Raw genomic sequence first — 22,524 nt, forward strand, 5'->3', positions numbered from 1 at the left:
CTATTTTTTAAAAAAGTTTAATAATATATAAAGGCATAGAGCATGTGCATAAACTTTATGAAAGGTAAGTATAATAAGCACAGATACTTTATATTTTAATCTAACAATAGCTGAATATATACAAATATATATTTATTGCACACTGTGCACAGTAATTTGTCCATTGTGAGTGACATCTCATATTTGTTTTCATTTCTGAAAAACTCCCAGGTCCCTCTTTGGTTTGGCAAAGTCTCACCCATTAATGGTACTTCTCAGCTCTTGGATGGCTTTTGGAGTGTTTGAAAAGTTTTTCATGTCACTGAATATTTCTGCTTTAAATTCACTGGCTTGGAATCTTTCACCCCTTATAGATTCACCACCAGTCCCTTTTAAAGTGTGCAGTCTGAATCTAAGAAGTAAATCCCATGAAACACAATGGTACTTACTTTTTCCAAAGGATGGAATGGAAATTTGTCGGTTTCCTAAATAAGGTTGAATTTGGAGTTCCCGACCCTTTGAGAGACGTATGTAGGAATCAAAACAACCTGAGTGTCTTGAATCTATAGGAGGAAAGACTATTTAGTTGTTCTTGACATCTATGAGGATTTATCATCCCTGCTTTGGAATGAAAAAAAATATGGCTTCTCAGAGCTGGGGATGTCAAAGCTTATATGTTAATGTCTTCTTATACCATCATAGTCTTTGGTTAAACAGGTTCTGCAGATTTCTGTAGCACATTGAGCAGCCAAGAACACCAGAGCTAGCTCATACTAGTCCAACCATTCAGTACCTCAGCAGCCAACACTTCAGCTACTCATCTGAGCTGTTGCAGGCAGTATTATGGATGGCATCCGTGATTTATTTATTTACTTCATTACAGTGGGCTCTTGGTATGTGCTCTTGGTAATGCTCAAGTCCCATTAAATACTGGCATAGTAATATGGTGTCCCTTATATAAAATAGCAAAAGCAAGTTTTGCTTTTTGGAATTTATTTTTAAATATTTTCAAGCCATGGATGGTTGAATCCATAGATTAAAAAAAATCAGTGGCTATGGAGGGCAAGCTGTATTTAGTTGACGAGAAGCAAGTTTTCCCCTTCCTTATTCCAGGCCTATGGGTCTCCTCCCACATTGTTCAGTATTTGACACACAAGGAAAGAGCATCAACTGTTGCAACAGTGGATAAAACTACACATATTGAAGCCCAAACAATATGCTTGGTGCTCATAAACATTTACGCATCATGTTCAGGCTCACAGACGATTTGTGGTGGGATCTTAAGTGGACATGAAAGAGCAAAGACTGGAGAACTTGAGGACTGGAATGTTTCAGTGAAATGTAATTTTTTTTCCAATTTGTTTTTAAATGAAAAAAATGCCAAATACTAACTTTTTCCTCAGTGGAAAATAAGTGTTCTCTCTCTGTGTCCCTCTCCACCATCCCCTCCCTCTTTCTTAACAAAATCAAACTTTGCTATTTGGAATATATATATATATATATATATATATATATAGAGAGAGAGAGAGAGAGAGAGAGAGAGATTTAATATTTTCAAGCCATGGATGCTTGAATCCTTGGACAAAGAATCCGTGGATACAGAGGATCAACTGTATAACTGTGAACCTGGTGGTACTATGAATGATTTTTAACTACAAAATGGCTAATTGTACTGATAAATTTTGTGTTGGAGGGGGCTGAAGCCAAATTCCATCTTACTTTTTTGAAATGAGATTGTCATAGGATTAAGTGACTTGTCTTGCAGGGGCATATGAAGTATAATAGATATTTTTAAGAACGAAATGGATGCATGTACTGTATCTACCTGATCCAGTATGCTGTAGACCTATCTTGTAAAAACATACTTCCAAATTTTCATGTCTTCCATACATTATTGAGAAACCTCCTTTTTTAAAAAAGGCCAATTATGGGAGAGTTTTCTTAATTTGGAAATGTTGGGTGAAACCTCCTGTATGAAAACAAATTTTTTTTCAGCAAGAATATTTTTGTGGAAAAAAAATATGTTTCTAGGTAAAAAGTTTTTGGGTAAAAACAAACAGACATGTATTTTGTGCCCAGTACAGTTTTCTGTGCAAAAAGCAAGTTTTTTGGTAGGAAAAAAAAATCTGAAATGTAAAAAATAGTTGAAATGAGTGCAAAACCTCTTGTAATCCCATAAGTGTGGAGGGCATTTGAAATTTGTTTTACTTGCATGTAAGAATGGAGCAAGTGAAGAGTCACATCCCTTTCAGGAACCCTTTGGATTAGTGCCTAGAGATGTTTACAGCACTTTATAAATAATTAATGCAGTCACTCTTATACTAAAAAATTGCAGGGTACCCTGGGACAGTGCAGGACTCTTGGTTTGTGGAGCCCTATTAGCCAGAAGCAGCTGCTAGGAAACCTTTTTTACAAGCCCCTTTAGGCAGTGAAGAAGAGCCTCCAGGAACTGTGCTTCGCTCATGCATTCCTAAGAAGAAACCCTTTTTGAAAAAATTGGATATGACTTCCCAGATATTCCTATATTGGTTCTAGAAACAGCAGTGGATAGTCAGACGTCTTATCAGTGCTGCTGAATTCTACATTTAACCAGGCTGCTGTCCCTATCCTATATATATATATGAATGATTTTATCCAAGAGAGTAAGGCCCGAACAACACATCTTCTTGCAGTCATATTTTAAGTACTTAGTAGACTTCTGGTCTGTGCTGAACCAACTTACAATGTGCTCACTGACCTTAGCCTTGCTTCATGGGTTCTGTCCAGGGTCCCCATATTATGCTTGTAATCCCAAACTCCTGACTTCCAAAATGTGCAATGGGCTGGCCAGTTGTTTCCCTGCTCCTTTTTCCCTGCTCATCCTTTTTCCCTGCTCATCCTTTTTACCTTTTACCTTTAAAGGTATTTTCTATATTCTTAGTCTGATCATTGGTCAGCAAGTCCTCTATGGGTCTTGGCTTGCAGACTGGAGAATGCAAATATTCTCAGGAATTGATTCACCAAATGTGCATGCTGAAAGCCTGATTCTCCCTTGTTTGCTCCATCCCATACAGTGCTTCCCACAGTAGCTCACAAGATGGTATTTTGCTTTTTGTTCCATCTGCATCCCCTAGGCTCGACCCTAGCCATTGGATGTAAACATCTCGCAAAATGCTGCAATACCTGTCTGTACTATAACACTGCTTTGAATGTTATCAGCCTGAAATGGCATTAGGTTGTCTCAGACAAGAACTGCGCTTGGGTGTAAACACTGTTAATAAAGGCAATAAATAAATAAATCCTGAGTCAAGAGGATGGTTTTTCATTTATTGGTAAAGGACTGGCAAGGGAGAGAGAAAAAGGCCTAGCCTTGGGACAAGCACCTCTTTCAGCCTGAAGTAACTTTCAGAGAGGATCTTTGGGGGTGGGAGTCTGCATCCCAGTGACAGTTGTTGTATGCCAGAACAAGGGTGAAGAAAAAGTTGGCCCTGTTCTACATACAGCCCCAAATGATCTCCTGATCAATTTTGCCCTTGTGTTTTCATGCAGAAATGGTCATCATGCCCAAACCTCCAGGAGGAACAGCTGGCTACTCTCAAGTATTTGAGGGCATCTTTGCCTCTTACTGTTTCAAAGAAATTTTAAGAGGAACTGCTTTTTTTGGTGGTGGTGGTGGGTGTCTCTACAGGCCTGAAACAGGTGAGGGATGCTAAATTGCTAGCAAATTCAGTAGAGTCTCCAATAGTACCTATTGGAGGCTCAGAGATGCTACTGATCATTTGGAGGCAAAATCATTTTGGACTCTGGATTTTGTGGGGATGATAGAAATTGATTGCATAGCTCTCCAGGGCTGGGACTCATGTGACCTCCAATCCCACTGTGACCCATGTGGCCTCCAATCCCTAGTAGTTGCTCAGCCTTCAGCTGGACTGGGACTTTGGAGGCTCTAGTCCTGACTAGACCACAAACCTCAATACGTAACCCAACAATCACAATCTCTCAGCTTGATCTATCTTGCAGAGTTGTTTTGAGGATAAAGTAGGGAGAATGTAGCCTTGTGTGCCGACTTCAACTCATTGGAGGAAAGGTGGAATATAAAGGCAATGAATTCATAACTGAGCAAGCTTCCCTATGTTTCCCCCTATATACAGGTATGAGCTCTTCAATTTCAGCAGTCAAGCCTTGACTAGGATAGATGCAGAGCATACCACCAAAATACATAAAACAATGCTGAGCTGTGCACATAGAATATCCTGGCAAAGGAGGGTTTACTTCAGTTTTTTAAATGTAAAACAGCAGTAGGGTATGAAATTGTTCCTTAGCATCTTAATTTAATTTATGAGAAATTGTAAAAAAAATCTACTAGCAATCAGCAGTAATTTAATTATAAGGCTAGGGACAATTAATCAACGAATTAATCTAATTTTATGGTCATGAATCTTATATTTTAAAGACCATCCATCTTATGCCATCTCTTCAACATAATTTACATCTGTCTGGTTCTTTTAAGTTCTTGGTTTGCAGGCAAGCATTGATAAAAATAGTCCATTGTTGCGATGATATTCCTAGATCTAAACCCAATTGTTACTCCCAAGCAGAGTAGGACCATGGAATGGAAGCTTGATAAATTAATACTTGTGTAAATCCCATGGATGCATTGGGTCTATTAGTCCAGGAGCCATGCCAAAGCCATGATCCAGTCCTAAGGACTGGACCGTCGCTTTGGTGCGGCTTCCGGTCTCTTAAATGCATCATTTAAACAGCATACCTCCAAAGTGACCCGAAGCAGCTTTATTTTGGCCTGTCTGTATGGGGCCAAACTGGATTATTTCTGCAGTGTGTTTTGGACCTAAGAATCTGTAACAGACAATTATCAGCATACTCACCAAACAACATCTCCCAAGATTCTGTGAAAAAATAGTGACTTGCTCATACAAAATCCATATAGGTATATGCAAAGCGATCTTGTGGCACCTTTGAGATTAACTGTGCATTTGGAGAAGTAGATCAAGTATACAGAAGCTTATGCTACAACTTCTTTCACACAATTTCAAAAGTGCTACAAAATCCGTTTGCATACTGAAACTCCAGACTAACATGGCTATTTCTGAAATCTAAAATCAAAATGAGTCTGTATATTATCAGGCCAGGCTGCTGCACGTAGGACTGTGAAGAAACTGACATCACTCTAAAACATACTTTGGTGTTGTGTGCCTTCAAGTTAACTTATGACATATCATGGTGTTTTCTTGTCAAGATTTGTTCAGTAGGGGTTTGCCTTCTCCTGAGGCTGAGACAGTGTGATTTGCCATGGTTGAGTGGGGATGAGTCCAAGTGTAACTTTCATGCTAGCTGAGGCTAAAGAAAGGTTGTATTCTGAAACATCTAAACATATTGTGGTGGCTGTTGTAAACCAATGGTGCAAATCTAATCGTATTTAAATAAAAGTCAAGGTTTTGTAGAAGAGGCCCCCCACCAAGGTGAGGAACCCTAATGGTGAATCCCTACTTGGACTATGAATCCCTTTGCAATATATTATGGACATTTTATAGTATATCAATATCAGTTTTCATGAAGAAGGTCTTTGGATTCACCTTTTGATTTTTAAAGCAGAGACTGACACATCTATTTTCAATAGAGCTGAAACTCACCAATCTACTTTTTTTTTAAAAAAAAATATTGTTTATTAATTTTATTTGAAGCACATTAAAATGTCCTATATTGTCAAAATGTACATTGTCAAAGACTGTAAATAAAATTACAATTACAACCATGTTCTGAATAAAATGACAAATGTGAATCCAGGAAAACATGAACTTTGCACTGAGTCAGAAAAATCCCATTCATTATTTGGCAACTTTCAGCCCTAGAGTTTCACTGGGTTTACGTATGTACATCTAACCGTGTAGGAATGTGGCCATTCTTTGTGTCTTTATAATACCAAGAAAGATGCATATCGCATGCATATTATTGTTCACAAACATGTTTCCTTGCATGAGCAAGCCAAGGTGCTAGTGTCATAGGAATTAACTTGCAAAAATAAACAAAGTAGAGGGGACGCTATCGACACATTGCCCTCTATTTATAATCCTTATCTAAAACTCCACCACATCACCCTGAACACACCCAATCTTGTCTGATTTTGGAAGCTAAGCAAGGTCAGACCTGAGTAGTATTTGGAGATCTCCAGAAAGGAAACAGTAGGGATTGCTGAGTAAAGCTAGGGAAAAACCATCTTGCCTGAAAACCAGGAAAGAGAGGATGCCAGTCATACTGGGCTACATACCCTCTAACATTTGACAGATGACAACTGGGGCATGCATGGCCAAGCAACAGTAGAGTGTGGTCAAGATGGCAAATTGAGAAAGAACAGAAGGCTAGAAGCAGCTGTAGCAGTTTGCTTTTGCTTGAATCTACTGGGAAGGGCAAGACTTTACCCCACCTCTCATCCCAACGAGTTAACTGAGTACAAACTACTTTTGCATTTTGAACACAGTTTACTGCAATTGAAATAAGCCTTTTCCACCCTTACAGCAGATGCAAGGAGATTTCCACATTATGGGAACTACCTGTGTGTTCATTTTCCTATTAGCTCTGCATGCCACACCATCCAGAACCAGGTAGAAAATAATGACTCAATTTATGAAGCCAATTTCTTACAGCATCCTATCCCATGAATCATAGAATCACAGAGTTGAAAGAGACCTCAAGAGCCATCCAGTGTAACCTTCCATGCAGGAATACACAATCAAAGCACTCCTGACAGATGACCATCCATCCTCTGTTTAAAAACCTCCAATGAAAGGGATCCTGTGTTCATGTCCATGAATCATGTTTATGGATATTGTTGATGTTGTTGTTGTTAGGCAACCCTAAGGCAAACCTGTGATGGGGTTTTCTTGACAAGATTCATTCGGAAATTTGTTCTCAGCCTCTGAAGCTGAGAGCATGTGACTTGCCCAAAGTCACCAGTGGGTTTCATGGCCAAGATGGGAATCGAACCCTGGTCTCTAGAGTTGTAGCCCAACACTCAAACTACTACACCACATTGGCTGTGTACACTAATGACTTGCACACTAATATATTTTTGAGTTACTACTGATTGTGGATTCTACAAGTCTAACACGGGGACATAACTGTTGTTATAAAAAAATCACAAAGCCACAACTGCTCCAACCTGCTGTAATCCATTCAGTGATGCACTTGGTATGCATTGGTGGTCCTCCATCTAAGTACTAATCAGGGCTGATCCTTCTTAGCTTCCAAGATCAGACAGGATCTAGCGCCTACAGAAGAAACCAGCCATTGGCAATTTAGGATGATTTATTATTGGGAATGATTTTCAACTTGATATGTAGATGCTGCTGCTGTTAGAAATAACTCTGTTGTTTGCTTGAGTGTTTGCTAATAGACAGGGATGATATTTCCTCAGAAGGAGCTAACAGCTGGAGATGATCCAGTAATGGATCTTAAAAATAAGCAGTCTTGAATTTCCTTAGAGTGCAAGAGTAATGATTTGCAGTTGTTTATTGATGATGAGAAATCCTTTAATTACTTTTTTGGTTGTGGTTGCCATGTCTGTTTTCAGAACCCACTTCCTTACAAACAGCAATGCAGCTACAGAAGGGAGAAGTGAGGGCACTGCTTCCCAAATAAGAATTCTGCTCTCCCAAATGAAACCTTCTTTTAGTCCTCAAATTTTTACCATTGCTTAGAGCAAGTCACTGAAAAGCATTCACACCTAGATGCCTTTTATTTGCTTTCTTTGCATTCACTTGCAGCTTTGCCTGCCATCTTTCTTGGGATACCTAAACTGTATTTCTAAATGATCAACTGAAGTTTTGAGTAAATGAAACACTACAAACCCTCCCTGAAGCCTTGGGGAGAGATGCCCATATTGAGGAAAGCTACTCCCAAGAAAAATGACAACAACTCCCCAATGCTCTTTCTTTTCAAAAGAAAACTGATCCTGGGTTGTTCTTTTAAAGTTATCTCACAAATTTCATAATGCTTGGGGGTGGGGGGGGGATAGGATATTTGTTTTGCTTTACTGAAAAACCATGAGCATTTAGCAAACATATAGCAAAATTAATTGTTGTTGTTGTGTGCCTTCAAGTCATTTCTGACTTACGGCCACCCTAGGTGAACCTATCATGGGATTTTCTTGGCAAGATTTGTTCAGAGGAGGTTTGCCATTGCCTTCCCCTGAGGCTGAGAGCATGTGACTTACATTTCAATTATTTCTTTATGTGAAATGTCACCATAACTAAAATAAATTGCACAGTCAACTGTAGCATGATGAGAGTTCATGAATAAATGATATCTCAATCATTAATGTTAAATTCACATGAATTATGCCTAAGGGGCATACAGAAATAAATTTAGAGGACATGGATAAACAGATGTGATGGATTTTTACTCTTGTCTAATTCTCCTAGATTGGGACTTGTACCATTATCATCTCTCATAGTGCCATTAGGCCAGCATAGAACATTTGCCCATAGTTCTAATCTAGCAATTCCCAAGGTATTCAGTTGCAGCTGTCATCAATTCGAAACCTACTGTATTATGGGGGTTATATTCCAAAACATTTGGAGGGATATCAGCTTGGGGAATGCAATGTCATTCTAACATGATCTAACTAGGATACAAAAATGAACAATAAATATTGTGGGTAGCTTTTCTAAACCAACCAGCAATTTATGGACCAATCTTATGAACCAATCTTATTTCCAAGCCAAAGAATTTTGGCCATGCTGGCTGTAGTTGGTTCTTATTTTTAGGTTCTTTTTCCCTTTGGCTCATCTCCACCCCCCTGCTGCTTATATGTGGGTATATCTTTTCACATCTAAGGCCATGTCTGCATTGACGGGAAACACAAGCTTACTGTTGGGGCTTCTGGATCTGTGGGGAGGATGAGCTGCCCACACAACTAGTACCCACAATGAACCAGTACTGGCAGCACTCTCCATACAATCCCTCAGGTCAGTGGTTTGCCCAGCCCATGACATCTCCTCCTGACCTCTTCTGGCCACCAGCACTTCTCCCTCATCCCTGTACCAGCATGCAGTCCACATACTTAGGGGATTCTCTGCAGTTTCTGGCCTGATTTGGGACAAACGGGGGCTCCTTTTACTCCAATTGCCCTGGAGCATGGATTGGACCCATGTCTTGCCCGTTTTGACCCATGCATTGTCTAAACAGCTCAGGGTGGAAGCAGGGTGGGAATGTTTCTTTTCCTGCATGCAGACACAGCCTGAGTCACGTTTCATTAGAGGAAGAGAAGTAACTTGGCTAGTGAAAGTGTATGGAACAACCCTCTATGACTGGCTTATCACATTTGTTTTTTTTAGCTGAGCTCCTTGGAAACCCATCAGTTGCTATTCAACCAGGTTGTAGATGCAGCCACAGGGGAGCACTGGATTGTTCTAGAACATACTTTCAGTTCATGGAGGTATCTCCCGTCTGTACCTCCCTGCTATCTCCCATCTATCCTGGAGTTCCTCAGTAAACACTTCAGTGTGGAAAGAGTTCCTTGTGCTGGAGAGTCAACAATTTGGAAGCTAGAGGCTTAACGCAGCCTTCCTTAACCTGCCACTCTTCAGATGTGTTGGACTTCAATTTCCACCATCCTCCATGCTGTCTGAGGATGATGCAGGTTGCAGTCCAACATATTTGGAGGGTGATAGGTTGTGGAGAGGGCGACTTAATGCGTTGTGAGGAGACAAAGAAGAAAATATTGCTCTCAGGGTCCAAGGTGAAAAACCAAATTGTAATAAATATATGCCCTCCACATATTGATGAACTTCTACTCCCATTGTACCTCACTATTTGACAGGTTGACTAGGACTGATGGGATCTAGAGTTGAGCAACACAGTTTCTCCAGCTCTGCTCTATAATTGTTGCACATGAGTGACTCAAACATAAGACTGGAAAATGTGTGAGGGCAGAGGCCTAATTTGAAATTACCAAATAAAAGCAAATTATGTGTCTGCTATCAATGGCTGTAGGAACAATCCTGCAGTCCCAAATACACAGAGAATGATGAACACCCACAGGAACACTCTGTCAATTACCATGGCGACATATTTCCAGTCATCTTCCACCTGCAATATACAAGAAGATAGATAATATTCTGTGTAGTAGAGACAGAGTCGATCCAACTGTTTGCATATAGTAAAACAATATCACATTGTGAGAGCATGCCCACTGTAGGCTGGTGGGTCACTAAATGCACACACAAACATTAGTGATTTTTTAATTGATTCATATTAGTAGACTAGCAACATTAAAGGATAATGTATTTTGTTACTATGTACCCTTAAGGTGAATATAAATTATGGCGACTCTATCATAGGGTTTTTTGTTTTTGTGCACTTTCAAGTTGTTTCTGAACTATGATGTCCCTAGGGTGACCCTATCATGAGGTTTTCTTGGCAAGATTTGTTCAGAGGCGGTTTTGTCTTTGCACAAGGTAACCAAGTGAGTTTCCATGGTTGAGCTGGAATTCAAACCCTAGTGTCCTGGGGTCCTAGTCCACTACTCCAGCCACTATATCACACTGGCTCTGTAACAGATTATTGTAGTGTAATGAAGTGACTGAGAAATAGCTGGTTAAAACCTCATGCTAAAACGTCTGTACTCAAATCCCATTAGTTTACCAATACTCATCTGTGGAGCTGGTGATTGGGGACACAAAGAGAACGAATTCAGAGACCATATTTGGCCAAATAGGTCTGCAGATGCTGACTCTTGGTTTAAAATGTCTGCCAGAGATCTGCCAGAATTTCATTTTGTACGTAGATCTATGAATTAAGGATAGCCACACTTATTCCTACCATGCCCTGATCCATATGTTACAGTTAGGATGGTGTTAATTTCAGGTTTTCCCCTTACAGAGAAACAGTAACTACAGTATTCCCTAGTTTTACAGTAAATTGTTGCTCTTTAAAGAGCTCATTATACGGAGCAAAATGGTCGCCAACTCTGCATTAGGAAAAAAACCAGTAATTCCAGTATTGCAAAGACCTCGGTCTTGCTGGGCTCCTGCATTACAGTTTATTATTACAATTCATAATCGAGACTTGGCTCTAAAGCTGCACTTTCAGCTATCTGTTGGGATAGTTCCTACCATAATCATATCTCTGCAGAACTCAATAGAGCTTCATTGACTGAACACCATCTTGAGATGAAAGCCTTTGTACCTGCAGAACTCCTAAGAGTTAGTGCCTAAGCTAAGAACATGAAATATTTAGCTATTTAAATCTCAAAAGCATTAGCGCAGTTGCTGAGTATCATTTTAAAAACCATTGTTTACTTCTAAATATAATCCTGTGACACACTGTACTTTGACAAGCAAAGTGCTCACCAAATGATATGATCGTTTATGAAGAAGCATTGCTAGCTGCTACTTTCCATTATATGTGCCCATCTTCACTCTTTATCCTTTTGCTGCCAGGCAATATCCACCTTGCGATCAGCACTTCCAGGCACCTGCTAAGAACCATGCCCCAAAAAGGGCCCACTATAAATATGGTAAAGGCCCCACTACAAATACCTACTTCAGTTGCTGTAAACTGAGTTTAATTGAAATAAGTTGAGGCCAAAGGAGAAAAGTGAGAGGAAGAGAGAAAAACTGGGACTTAAAAAAAAAACAGCTTAGAAAGTGATAGTGCAGATTATTTTTTGACAATGTCCCTTCCAAAAGAGGACAATTGGAAGGTATGAAATAAGAACTAAATGGTTAGGATGTTGCACTGAGTGTTTTGAGATCTGGAGGAACAAATCTAGGGAAACAGGACACTGACCCATGGCAGGGTCTCCTTCTTCAGAATCATGAGCTCGTTCTTCTGGTTTTTAAACTAAAAATGCCCCACATGTCCCCTCAGATGTCTAGCTTCCTCTGGGCTGATTTAGGCCCAGAAAGGATCTTTATTTAACCAGGAAGCAAACCTGAAGTTCCAGTTTACTGCCTAGTTACATATATGGATCTTCTGGGTCTAAAACATCCCAAAGGACAAAAATAAGACAGAATTTACTACATTCCCTTAAATGTATTTTTAGTGGGGGGGGGGGGGGGGAAATGGTAGGGGTAGAGGTAGGCACCTCCAAGGGGTTCCTTGGAGGAAATCACATGCAACCCACAAGACACCCCTTTCCCCACTCTTGCAGAAATAACAGAAAATAGTAGAAATCTGAGGAAGAGGGACACGAGTAGGGTTTTCAGACCGAAAACTGGAGACTGTTCTTGTATCTTTCATGTCTGTACAGAGGAGATAATTTCAGCAGGTGTTGCTTCTTACCTAGTTACATCACAACTAACACCTGCCGAAATTCCTTTTTTCACACAATTATTAAAGGTATAAGAGCTGTCTTCAGTTTTCACTCTGGCAATCCTATCACAGGCTGGGTAAATGCAACCATTTTGTTTTCTCCCACCTTTGAATTTTGCAAATTTAAGTACACTGATGAAAATGAACTGAAACAAAATGCTCACCCATCATTACTCATTCCTAACAAATCAAAACATAGAACTGGTTTACAGCCTGGTTGCATCCATATTATTCTAAATTTTCACTAATAAATGGTAGTGTGGGTGCATACAGTATGATACACCATTAGTCTTCTTTTGGAAAAACCAAAATAGTCAAAATGTTCAAGTTAATTCAGCTATCGTATTGGCAGGAAGTATTTTGGATGGCAGGTAGGAAGGCCAGACTGAGAAGAGCAAAAGGCTCCTGTACCTTTAATAAGTTGTGTGGAAGTAAGACTTTCAGAAGGGTCAGCTTGTCATATGAGGTATAGGTGTTGAAATTCTCTTCTCTATGGAATAGTTAAAGATGGAGGAGCTCACCTTTTTTTCCAGGTCGCTACTCTAATGGAAAGCTTTATGCTGGTTTAAAGTAGGAGCGCTCAACCTTGTCAACCATTCAGCCTTTTGCTTATAGCACCTTTGCTGAAGGTCTGCTCCTGATATTGTATCATACGTTTGCAAGTGAAGTCTCCGTCCGTGACTGGTTCATCTGGTACCCATGAACAACCCAAATGCTCAGGAAACTAACTTGTTATCAACATAATGTTTGCACCACAAACTTTGCAGAAAGGGACCTTTTCAGTTTGGGGTGACAGTGTTGAATAATCCTAAAAGATAAGTGCCTTAAGGATCAAAGAACCCAAAGTCAAGGTACTGTATATACTTGTCTATGGCCCAGTCCAGACGGGCTGAAAAGGATGCCCATCTTGTAAAGTTTGTTGACTGCTTACCCTTAAACAATTTCTTTCTAAAATGGAAAAGCTTTCCTGGTATGACTGCTTACATAAAATCACAGTGTTTCTCCCTGAGGTGCATCCTTCATTTCTGTTGAAACTATAGGAAACTCTCTATCCAGCAGCTTCCAGAATAATTGCATTATTAACATTACAACAACTGTTCATGAATACCACTGAGGTTAAATCCCAGTTATGCCACATTCTATATAAACTTCAAGGAAACATAAAACACCAAGTGCTTCTTGTTTAAAAGCAGACAATAGATTGAGATATGGTGTAAAATGGTACCCATTTTACCTGCAAAGGATCTCAGGTTCAATCACTGGCATCTCCAGTAGGGGAAAAGGCCTAAACCCAATTGCAAGTCCCATCTTGAGTCGGCCCATTGATTCAAAGGAATTTATGTAACTATTGATTTACCATTCAGCAATTGGTTCAACTGGTCTATGGAGTTTATCATAATGGGGGGCGGGATTGGAGGGGAAATTGGGGGTTTAAACTGTCCTTATCCTGGGAAAGTAAAGCAATTGCAGGAAGATTTTCACACCCATCACAATTAAAGAGGATTTATCCCGGGAATAACCAGGTAATAATAACAAGCAACAAATCATTCACAGGATTTCCCCATGAATCATTTGTTGTTGGCTATTACCTGGTTATTGCTGGGATAAATCCTCTTTAATTGCAAAATTGTGTGAAAATCTTCAGTATGATTGTACGACTTTCATAGGATAATGACCATTTAAACCCCCACTTTTCCCAGTGTGATAAAGTCTTATGATAAATGGGATTAGCGATTGGATTTAGGTCCATTCAGGGCTGGATTTTCAAGGGTTCAACTGTTGTAATGGCTCAAGGGCTGTCACTGACTAGGGGTCCAGTGCTGAAGGAAAAAAAGGTATAGCTTAATTCCTCTTCTTCTCAGGATACATTCTGAATCTCTTGATGCTTCTGTTATCATCAATATTTTATGTGTTACTTGGGTTATTGAGTGAAAAGCATGGGATGAGGCCATTAGTCTCACAGATATTGCAGATCTAAACATAGATCCACCCATGAAGATCTTTCAGCTGCTCCACAGCGTAGTGGTTTGTGTGTTGGACTATGACTCTGGAGACCAGGGCTTGATTCCCAGCTCAGCCATGGAACTCACTGGGTGACCCCTCTGAACAAATCTTGTGAAGAAAACCCCATGATAGGTTTGCCTTAGGGTTGTCATATGTCAGAAATGATTTGAAGGCACACAACAATGACAACAACAACAATACTGTAGATTTATTGCATTTTGACCCCATTTTAACTGCTATGGCCCAATACTATGGAACTCTGGGATTGTTATTTTGTAATATATTGACTTCCCTGTCAAAGACTGCTGATGCTTCATAAGATTACAAACCCCAGGATTCCACAGGATGGAGCCATGACAGTTAAATTAGTGTCAAACTGCATTAATTCTGTAGTTTGGCAGAAGCCCTACTCACCATTCCCAGAATAAATAGAAAACTTTATTCCAAAATTGTCCCAGGGCCTTAACCAGACCTTGGCTCATTGAAATAAGAACCAGTTAAACTCCTCTGCAGTCCAAATTCATAGTCAGACACTGGATCTCTTTGGTATAATTCTGACTTACCTCTTTGGTCTTATTCTGACTCCACATGTTTTCTGCAATGAACTGAACACTGCTAATGACTTCTTTGACCTCTGGGGAGTATTCGATTTGCTCAGCCACCCACTTTGCAGACTGGTGGCTTGGTCTCCTTTTCTTACTCGCAGCTGGTTCACTGAGTTTGTCACAGTGGCAGCACCTGTGCTCACTGGAGACTTTCACTTCTCCCGAGTTATCAGCTTTTTGCTTGCTGGATTTTGTGGCTTTTGGGTCACTGCCTGTTTTGGTTTTTTCAAGTTGGGTTTCAATGTGTTTCTGTATGGGTCTCTTCATCATCAGAACTTTGGGCAGAAGACTGAGGAAAACAGTTTTGACCCACTTAGGCATAGAGTGAGTTGTCGGAGTCCTGTAGTGGATGTTCAGTACAAACACAGTGACAACGATGGAGAGCGTGACAAATATCATGGTGAACAGCAGGTATTCTCCCACTAGTGGGATTACCAGAGAAGTAGAGGGAATTGTCTCTGTGATTACCAAGAGGAAAACAGTTAAGGAAAGTAGGACAGAGATGCACAAGGTCACTTTCTCTCCGCAGTCAGATGGCAGGTAAAAAACTAATACAGTCAGGAATGAAATAAACAGGCAGGGGATGATCAGATTAATAGTGTAAAACATGGGCAGCCTTCGGATATAAAAGGAATAAGTTATATCAGTATAGATTTCCTCACAGCAGTTGTATTTGATGTCGTGTTTGTAGCCAGAAGCATCAACTATTTCCCATTCGCTGTTCTCCCAAAAGTCATTCATATCCACTTTGGAACCAATAATCAGAAGGTCAATTTTAGCTTTGTCGTAAGTCCAGGATCCAAATTTTAGTGAACAGTTCTGATGGTCAAAGGGGAAGAAGGTAATATCCATAGGGCAGGAGCTTTTAAAAATGGCAGGTGGTGTCCATGTGATCGTGCCATCGTATTTGAGAAGAGCTTTGGTCCGTCCCTCCACCTGGAAATCTCCAACAGCACTGGAAATAGAAACACAAGACAGATTTAGATTGTGTTGTTCAACACAAACACAAAAACAACATTGTAAAAAAAATGCTTTGAAACCAGCTCTTACTTGTTGTACAGCACAATATCAGGTTTCCAAATTTTATCTGCTGGCACCCGGACAAACTCAATCCCCTCAAATTCCACTGGATTCCACCTCAGTTTATAGTCATTCCAAATCTAAAAAGAGAAGAAAAAACAACAATTATGGGCACTTCAGTCCCAGAAATTCATCACATATGAACACCTTGATTCTTAGGGCTTTTCTGAAACTGCTTCTTTTCTCACTCCAAACCTCTTTGTTTGATAAAAGTGGGAATGATCCTGGGTTTAACATGGAACAATTTCTTTTTTGTACTACAAGTCTCAGATTCCCCAGCCATCATGGCCATGATAGTTGACACAGATTCAGCCTCATACAGACATGCCAAAATAAAGCTGCTTCAGGTCAGTTTGGAGGTATGCTGTTTAAATGATGCATGCGTCCTAAGAGTCCGGAAACCATGCCAAAACCATGCTCAATCCATCATTTAAACAGCATATCTCTAAAGTGACCCGAAGCAGCTTTATTTTGGCATGTCTGTACAGGCCCAATGAAAGTTAATAAGAAATGCTTCCTTTAACTATATCAAGGCCTCTTTACACACAACAGAAGGCATACATATTATATAGACACAAATGTGTGGTGAAACCCAGACAATTGTTGGTGTGGAACCAAGAAAAAAAGTTATTTTTAGGGGTCTTTTTATTATGTATATACTGACCATCTCTAGATGGATCACTGTTTCTTTTTACTGACGTGTCTTTTAGGACAATAATTCCTATCATAGCCATACTTATAAAGCCCAGCGGTACTGTAGACAAGGTTTTACTTACATGTCGCAGCCAGAGGTTGGTTTCCATAATCTGATTGACTTCATCCTATGGATAGAAAAAGGCCAATATTGTAGTCCTGCAGAGTTGTTATAAGATTTTTTCATGCTTTTCCTTAGCCTAGGATGTAATCAGACCTGGATGCAGTGGGAGTTTGAGGAAGGGCATCAGAAGAGATGAGGAGATGTGGACCCTCCACAGAGTAGAGGTAGAGATCAACACATTCAAGTGTAGATGCTATACATCAGTCCTCTCCAATCTCATAGTCTCTAGATACATTGGGCTACAGCCAGTATAGCCATAACAAACATCTATCATGTCATTGATTCACAATGGAATGCACAAAAAGTAACCATATCACATTGTTCTTTTCAAATTATATTTGTTTTCGTCTTTTTGAAGGAGAATTTCATTAACCTCTAAGCTTGCTGATCAGAGATGTCCACAAGTGAACTTCTGAAGAATTGATATACTGTACTTTGGTGATTTCACAGATTTGTGTACTTCAGTATCCCCATCTGTCCTTTCCACCTATTATCAGACATAGTACAATGACAAAGTGGGAAGGACCTGTGTGGCTGGCTTTGCCTGTAAGGTTCTGTTGCTATGAGAGAGGTTGGGAAGAAGCCATAGTAGCAATATAGAAAGAGGTCTTCACAACTACTCGAATAGTGAAGAACCGTAAGAGTCGTAATACTGGTGGTGTTGCCTAGCAGATTTCCCCCCACTTCTGAACAATATAAAAAGTGAATAGATACAGATAAAGGGTTTCTGAACATAGACACAATAATCAAAAGTTCCCCAGGAACTCAGCTGCAAACACAGAGATCCATGCATGCAGGGGTCTCCTAGTCCCTCTTAAGATGGGAGATAAATAATGTGACTTTAGGAATTTCTGTACAGTCAGCTCTTCTCATTTGCAGCTCTGATGTTTGCTAATTTGATTATTTGTGGATTTGATTAATATGCTCTCTTTAGAAATTTCTAGGTACTCCAGCACAACTCTGAGGATGTTGACCATAGAATCACGCTGGAAGACCTAGAGATTCTAGGAAAAAAAACTCTTCTCTAGGCATTTGTAGGTCCTCCAGTGTGATTCTATGATCAACCTCTGCCAGAGGTTGACCATAGAGTTGCACGGGAGGACCTAAAGGTTCCTAGAGAGCTGTTCTCCGGGCAAAAAATATTATTTTTTTATTTGAGGTTTTCCAATTTCATCAGGGTCCTGCACCCTTAACCCCAGGAGTACTTGAGTGGCCCTCCAACTTTAGCCTTACCACATTTGCAAGTTGGGTAATTGCCACCTCAAAATGCACTGTAACTGGATCAGACACATTTGCCACAGGTCTGATATATTGGTTGTAACGGGAGAACAGTTTATGAAACAGCCTTTCTTCGGATTTACATGCCAAACAACCTGTGTGGGGAAAAGAAACACAAGAAGTTATCAGTGTAGACAAGGCAAGGAAATGGAATGGAATGGAGATCAGTATCCGAATAATTAGACATTTATTTATATATCACTTAACACCAAATAGCACAAATAGTTTTAAAGATCATGCTATAACGCTAAATGCTGCAAGCTAAATTGATGCTTGAGGAACCACCAACTTATTCTTCCATAGTAAGACGTTTGGTCATAGTACGAAACATGCAGTCAAGAAAAATGGCAATTAGTTAGGGATTTATAGAAGTAACAGTATCAATATCAGTGGCAAGGCTACAGACCTAGCTAGCTGAACGATGTCCTAATTCACAGATACATATAAACTGAATCTCATTTTGTGATGGCTTGCACATGTGAATGAAGTACTTTTGCTCAGAAAGGTGGCGAGCAACCTGCTTTCAGTGGGATTGCACTCCCTGTAAACAACCAGAGCATTACTTTTTGGGGCTAACACACTCAGACTTCTGCCATTCTGCTTGGTCAGTGTCAAATCTGGCTAGGGAATTCTAGGAGCTGTAGTCCAAAACCTAACTTCCCCAAAACATTGGATCTTGGACACAATCTGGCATTGTTCCTTAATACAGCCTTTCCAGTAGAGGTGCAAGAGGCTTTAGTGGCAAGTTGTGACTGGTTTTGCCTTCTACCATCTCCTGAACCATCTATGGTTCCTCTTAGAGAACTAGAAATAGCCTGAGCACAGTTATCCCTGCTTTGGTAAATCTGCAGGCTGCTGTGATGTGCTGTACATTGAGATGCCTTAGATAACTACCCAGAAACTGCTTTTGTTTGTTGTTGTGTGCCTTCAAGTCATTTCCAACTTATGGTGACCCTAAGGGTTTTCTTGGCAAGATTTGTTCAGAGGAGGTTTACTATTGCCTTCCCCTGAGGCTGAGAGCATGTGACTTTGGGCTCAGTGGACAGAATCCTGATATGAGGGGAAATGATCAGAGTATCCTGGGAAAGGACATGGCTAACTGACTGGTGCAATGAACATAAGACTCTGTACTCCTATGGCTGACAACAACTCGCATACTTGTTTTATATATGTATGTGTTATCACTTTGTTTGCTTTACCACAAAAAGAAACTTTTTTGTGCCCCCCCCCCTGATGATGGCTGAAATTCATATTTGAATCATGGGGGGGGGGGGAAGGCAGAGAGCTAACAACATTCCAGTTATATGCAATTATTCCTAGAAAATTGTTTTTCTACCAAAAAAATGTAGCATTAGTGTGCATGCTTCAAGTTGAGAAAGAAAACACTCATATACATATTCCATGTATTACTTGTAAGGTTGGATGGGACATCTCCATCTACAACTCTATTTGCATTTGCCTTTTTCTTCTTGTTGTGTGCCTTCAAGTCATTTCTGACTTGACCTTAAGACAAATCTATCATGGCGTTTTCTTGGCAAGTGTCTTCAAAGGAGGTTTGCCATTGCCTGAGCCTGAGAGTATGTGACTTGTCCAAGGTCACCCAGAGAATTTCATGGCCAAGTTGGTCTTCAGAGTTGTAGTTCCAACATTCAAACCACTGTGTCAAGCTGGCTCTATGTTATTGGAAACGCTTGGGTCCAATTATGTGGAAATAATCCTCTGTGCCTAGTTCTGCATATGGAAGAGGATGCACTCTTTTGGGCCTTGTAGTGTGGGGATGGTGAACATGGGGCCCTCCAGTTGCAACTCCCAGCAGCCCTAACCAGTGACATATGGAGGGACACATGATTCCTTATCTTTGCTATAATGCACAACTGGTATTTAGATGTCTATATAGTTTCATCCCCATTTTTTCCACCTATCCGGAATAGGGATTAATATTGATCTCCATGGTGTGAAAAGCTTCTGCTCCTGGTTTTTCCCCATCATTGCACTGCTGAAGTCACAGAAGCAGACCAAACAACAGCAACAACCTCTTCCTCTTCCTCCTTGTCAATTGGCAAGCCAGGTGAGGAGAACAAATAAGCTTTAGGAAAACCACAGGAATCTCAAGGGAGGAAATGCTTCTTGGCCAGACAGTGACAGATGAGTTATTTCCTGCTTGGTAGAAAAGTTTGGCAATTACTGACTTGCAAACATGAGCCAAAAGTTGTCACACTGTTGTTGTTGTTTCTGTTGTTGTTGACACCAGCTCTGATCTTGTGTTTTTAGCAGCAGCCTAACAAGGTGAATTTCAGCAGGCAAATCCCACCCACCCACCCCCCATCACTTTTCCTGCACTGCTAAGGGGGAAAGAAACTTTACAGGTTTAATTCTTTGCATGTTAGTTTTTTGTTAAAGACACAGGAGCAAGGTCAGTAAAAATGCTGGCAGCCCTAACTAAAATAACTTCCTCTGAAATTAATCACAAATGGGAGGGGGAGGTTACAGTTTGCTCAACAAGACTGATGATAGTAGGTGGCTAGAGGACTTTATACAAGAAGTCTGTAGATATCCCATCCAGCCCTTGCAATTCCCTTGTCGTTTGAGCATGGCAATGATTTCGGAATTGCCACTGACAGCCAGGTGCTATGTAGGCTGACTCAGAAATAAGTTTCACTGATTTTGGTTGAATTTGCTCCCAAGTAAGTGTGCACAGGTTTATCAGGATGTGCGGAACAGAGGCCAACATGACCATACCTTCTAATCTAAAGCGACTTTATCTTTTCAAATAACATACTCCATTTGATGTTTTATTACAAGCTGTGCAACTGCTCTCTGTCAAGGTAAGGCTTTCCATTTAAACTGCAGCAAAGCAAGCCAACCAGTCCTTAAATACAGCAACCTCATACTTTGCTTGGACAAAGAAAGCAGCCCCTTTGGAGAGTGTATGTGGGTCACCTACCTAAACATCATTCAGAATAATAAAAGCGCACACAAATCTTTTCTTTTAAGCTGGAGCCAAAAGGATTAAGCAACCAATATTACAAATGTCGAAATGAATAGATAGGGTGGGGGTGGGGGACAAAAATAAAAGGAACTTACCTTGAAGGAAGAAGAAGGATATATTAGCCCATAAGTAGAAAGTGAAGTAAAGCACCCCCAACCATTTCTGCGAAAGCATCGTCAAGAGCAAAGCGTACAGCTCCCTTCTTTTTCAAGAGAGCAAAGAAATGTGCTTAGGAAGAACCGAACAAAAGACCGGGAGGTGAATAATGAGACCCCTTGGTTGCTGGTACTGCTGCAGTGACTATTTTGGTTTCCCATCCAGAGCTGCAGATACCCCCAGTTGATGGCTTTTAAATAATGTAGCAGCCTCTTGAAGAAGAAAAAGAGGAAACCTTTCAGAGATGAAAGAGTTTTACCATCTGCAAGTTAAGAGGAGGCGAAAGAGACCAATGTCAGGAGACTCCTCACATTGCACAAGTGTGTGTGTGTGTGTGTGTGTGTGTGTGTATGTGTATGGAGGGGAGCATGTGTGAATAAGGGAGGGAGAAGCACAGCAGAGAGGGCTGGGGAGCGCAAGAGCACATCCCAGGTCCTCCTCAGAGGCTTGTATGCAGCACTGCAGTGTTGCTCTGAGTCTTTTCAACTCTTCTGATTTTTAATTTTGTCTGTAGAGACACTACAGGGTACAAGTGATGCCCTTTAGTACTGGTTGGACTCCTGTGCCCATATCTGAAGCCAGACGTATTAGGAAAAAGTGAATGATGAAAAAATAATAAGCGTAGGAGAGAGTCCACTTCATAGTTGCATCTTCTGTTTTAAAAAGTTGGCAACTATACAGGGGCATCGCTAGGGAGGTGCGGGGGGTGGAAATTGCACCAGGTGACACCCTGAGGGGGGGACACCATTGCTCCCCAAATATTTGCCTTTTGCTGTGGTGTTTGCCTGTGTCTCTTTAAAACACTGAAGAGATGGTGAGAGTGGGGCAGGGACAAAATGTGGAACAAATTCTAGACCAAACTGTAGGACAACTGCAGGACAAAACTCAGCCCAAAATGTAGGGCATTTAAGAAAGATGGAGGACCTTAAAAGTCCTTCATTTTGGGCTGAGTTTTGTCCTGCAGTTGTCCTACAGTTTGGTCTCGAATTTGTCCTACATTTTGTCCCTGGTAATAGTGGACAATTATGGCAACCCTAGCACAAGGTGGAAGGAGAAAACAGAGGCCTCAGGTTTAAAAAAAGATTCAACTTTCCAGCAGGCCTTTCCTGAATGAATTCCTGGCCACTAAAATATGGAAATCTAGCTATGTCTCGCTATGACCACTGTCCAGTATTTATTGTTGTTTATTGTTGTTATAATAATAATAATTTTAACATATTTTTAACATGTTTTATCTCTTATTGTTTAATTTTATTTTAAGGGGGGATGGGATTGAATTACTTGGCTATGTATAGTTTAAATGC

General features: G+C 40.4%; 1 protein-coding gene across 1 annotated transcript; it reads right to left on the reverse strand.

The window, feature by feature from the left end:
* Positions 1-6,829: 6,829 nt before the first annotated feature.
* On the reverse strand, positions 6,830-21,561 carry LOC149323269 (neuronal acetylcholine receptor subunit alpha-6-like). The gene is made up of 6 exons (XM_089488674.1): positions 21,160-21,561; positions 18,031-18,170; positions 16,757-16,801; positions 15,951-16,060; positions 14,859-15,855; positions 6,830-10,065 (listed from the first exon to the last, which is right to left on the reverse strand). The coding sequence occupies exons 1-6, from the start codon at positions 21,236-21,238 to the stop codon at positions 9,943-9,945; spliced, it is 1,494 nt and encodes a 497-aa protein (XP_089344800.1). The 5' UTR covers positions 21,239-21,561; the 3' UTR covers positions 6,830-9,942.
* Positions 21,562-22,524: the final 963 nt, after the last annotated feature.

The sequence above is a fragment of the Sceloporus occidentalis genome, unplaced genomic scaffold (genome assembly GCF_023333645.1).
Source record: "Sceloporus occidentalis isolate IW3139 unplaced genomic scaffold, rSceOcc1.0.p SCAF_1, whole genome shotgun sequence".
In the NCBI taxonomy this organism is placed as follows: Eukaryota; Metazoa; Chordata; class Lepidosauria; order Squamata; family Phrynosomatidae; genus Sceloporus; species Sceloporus occidentalis.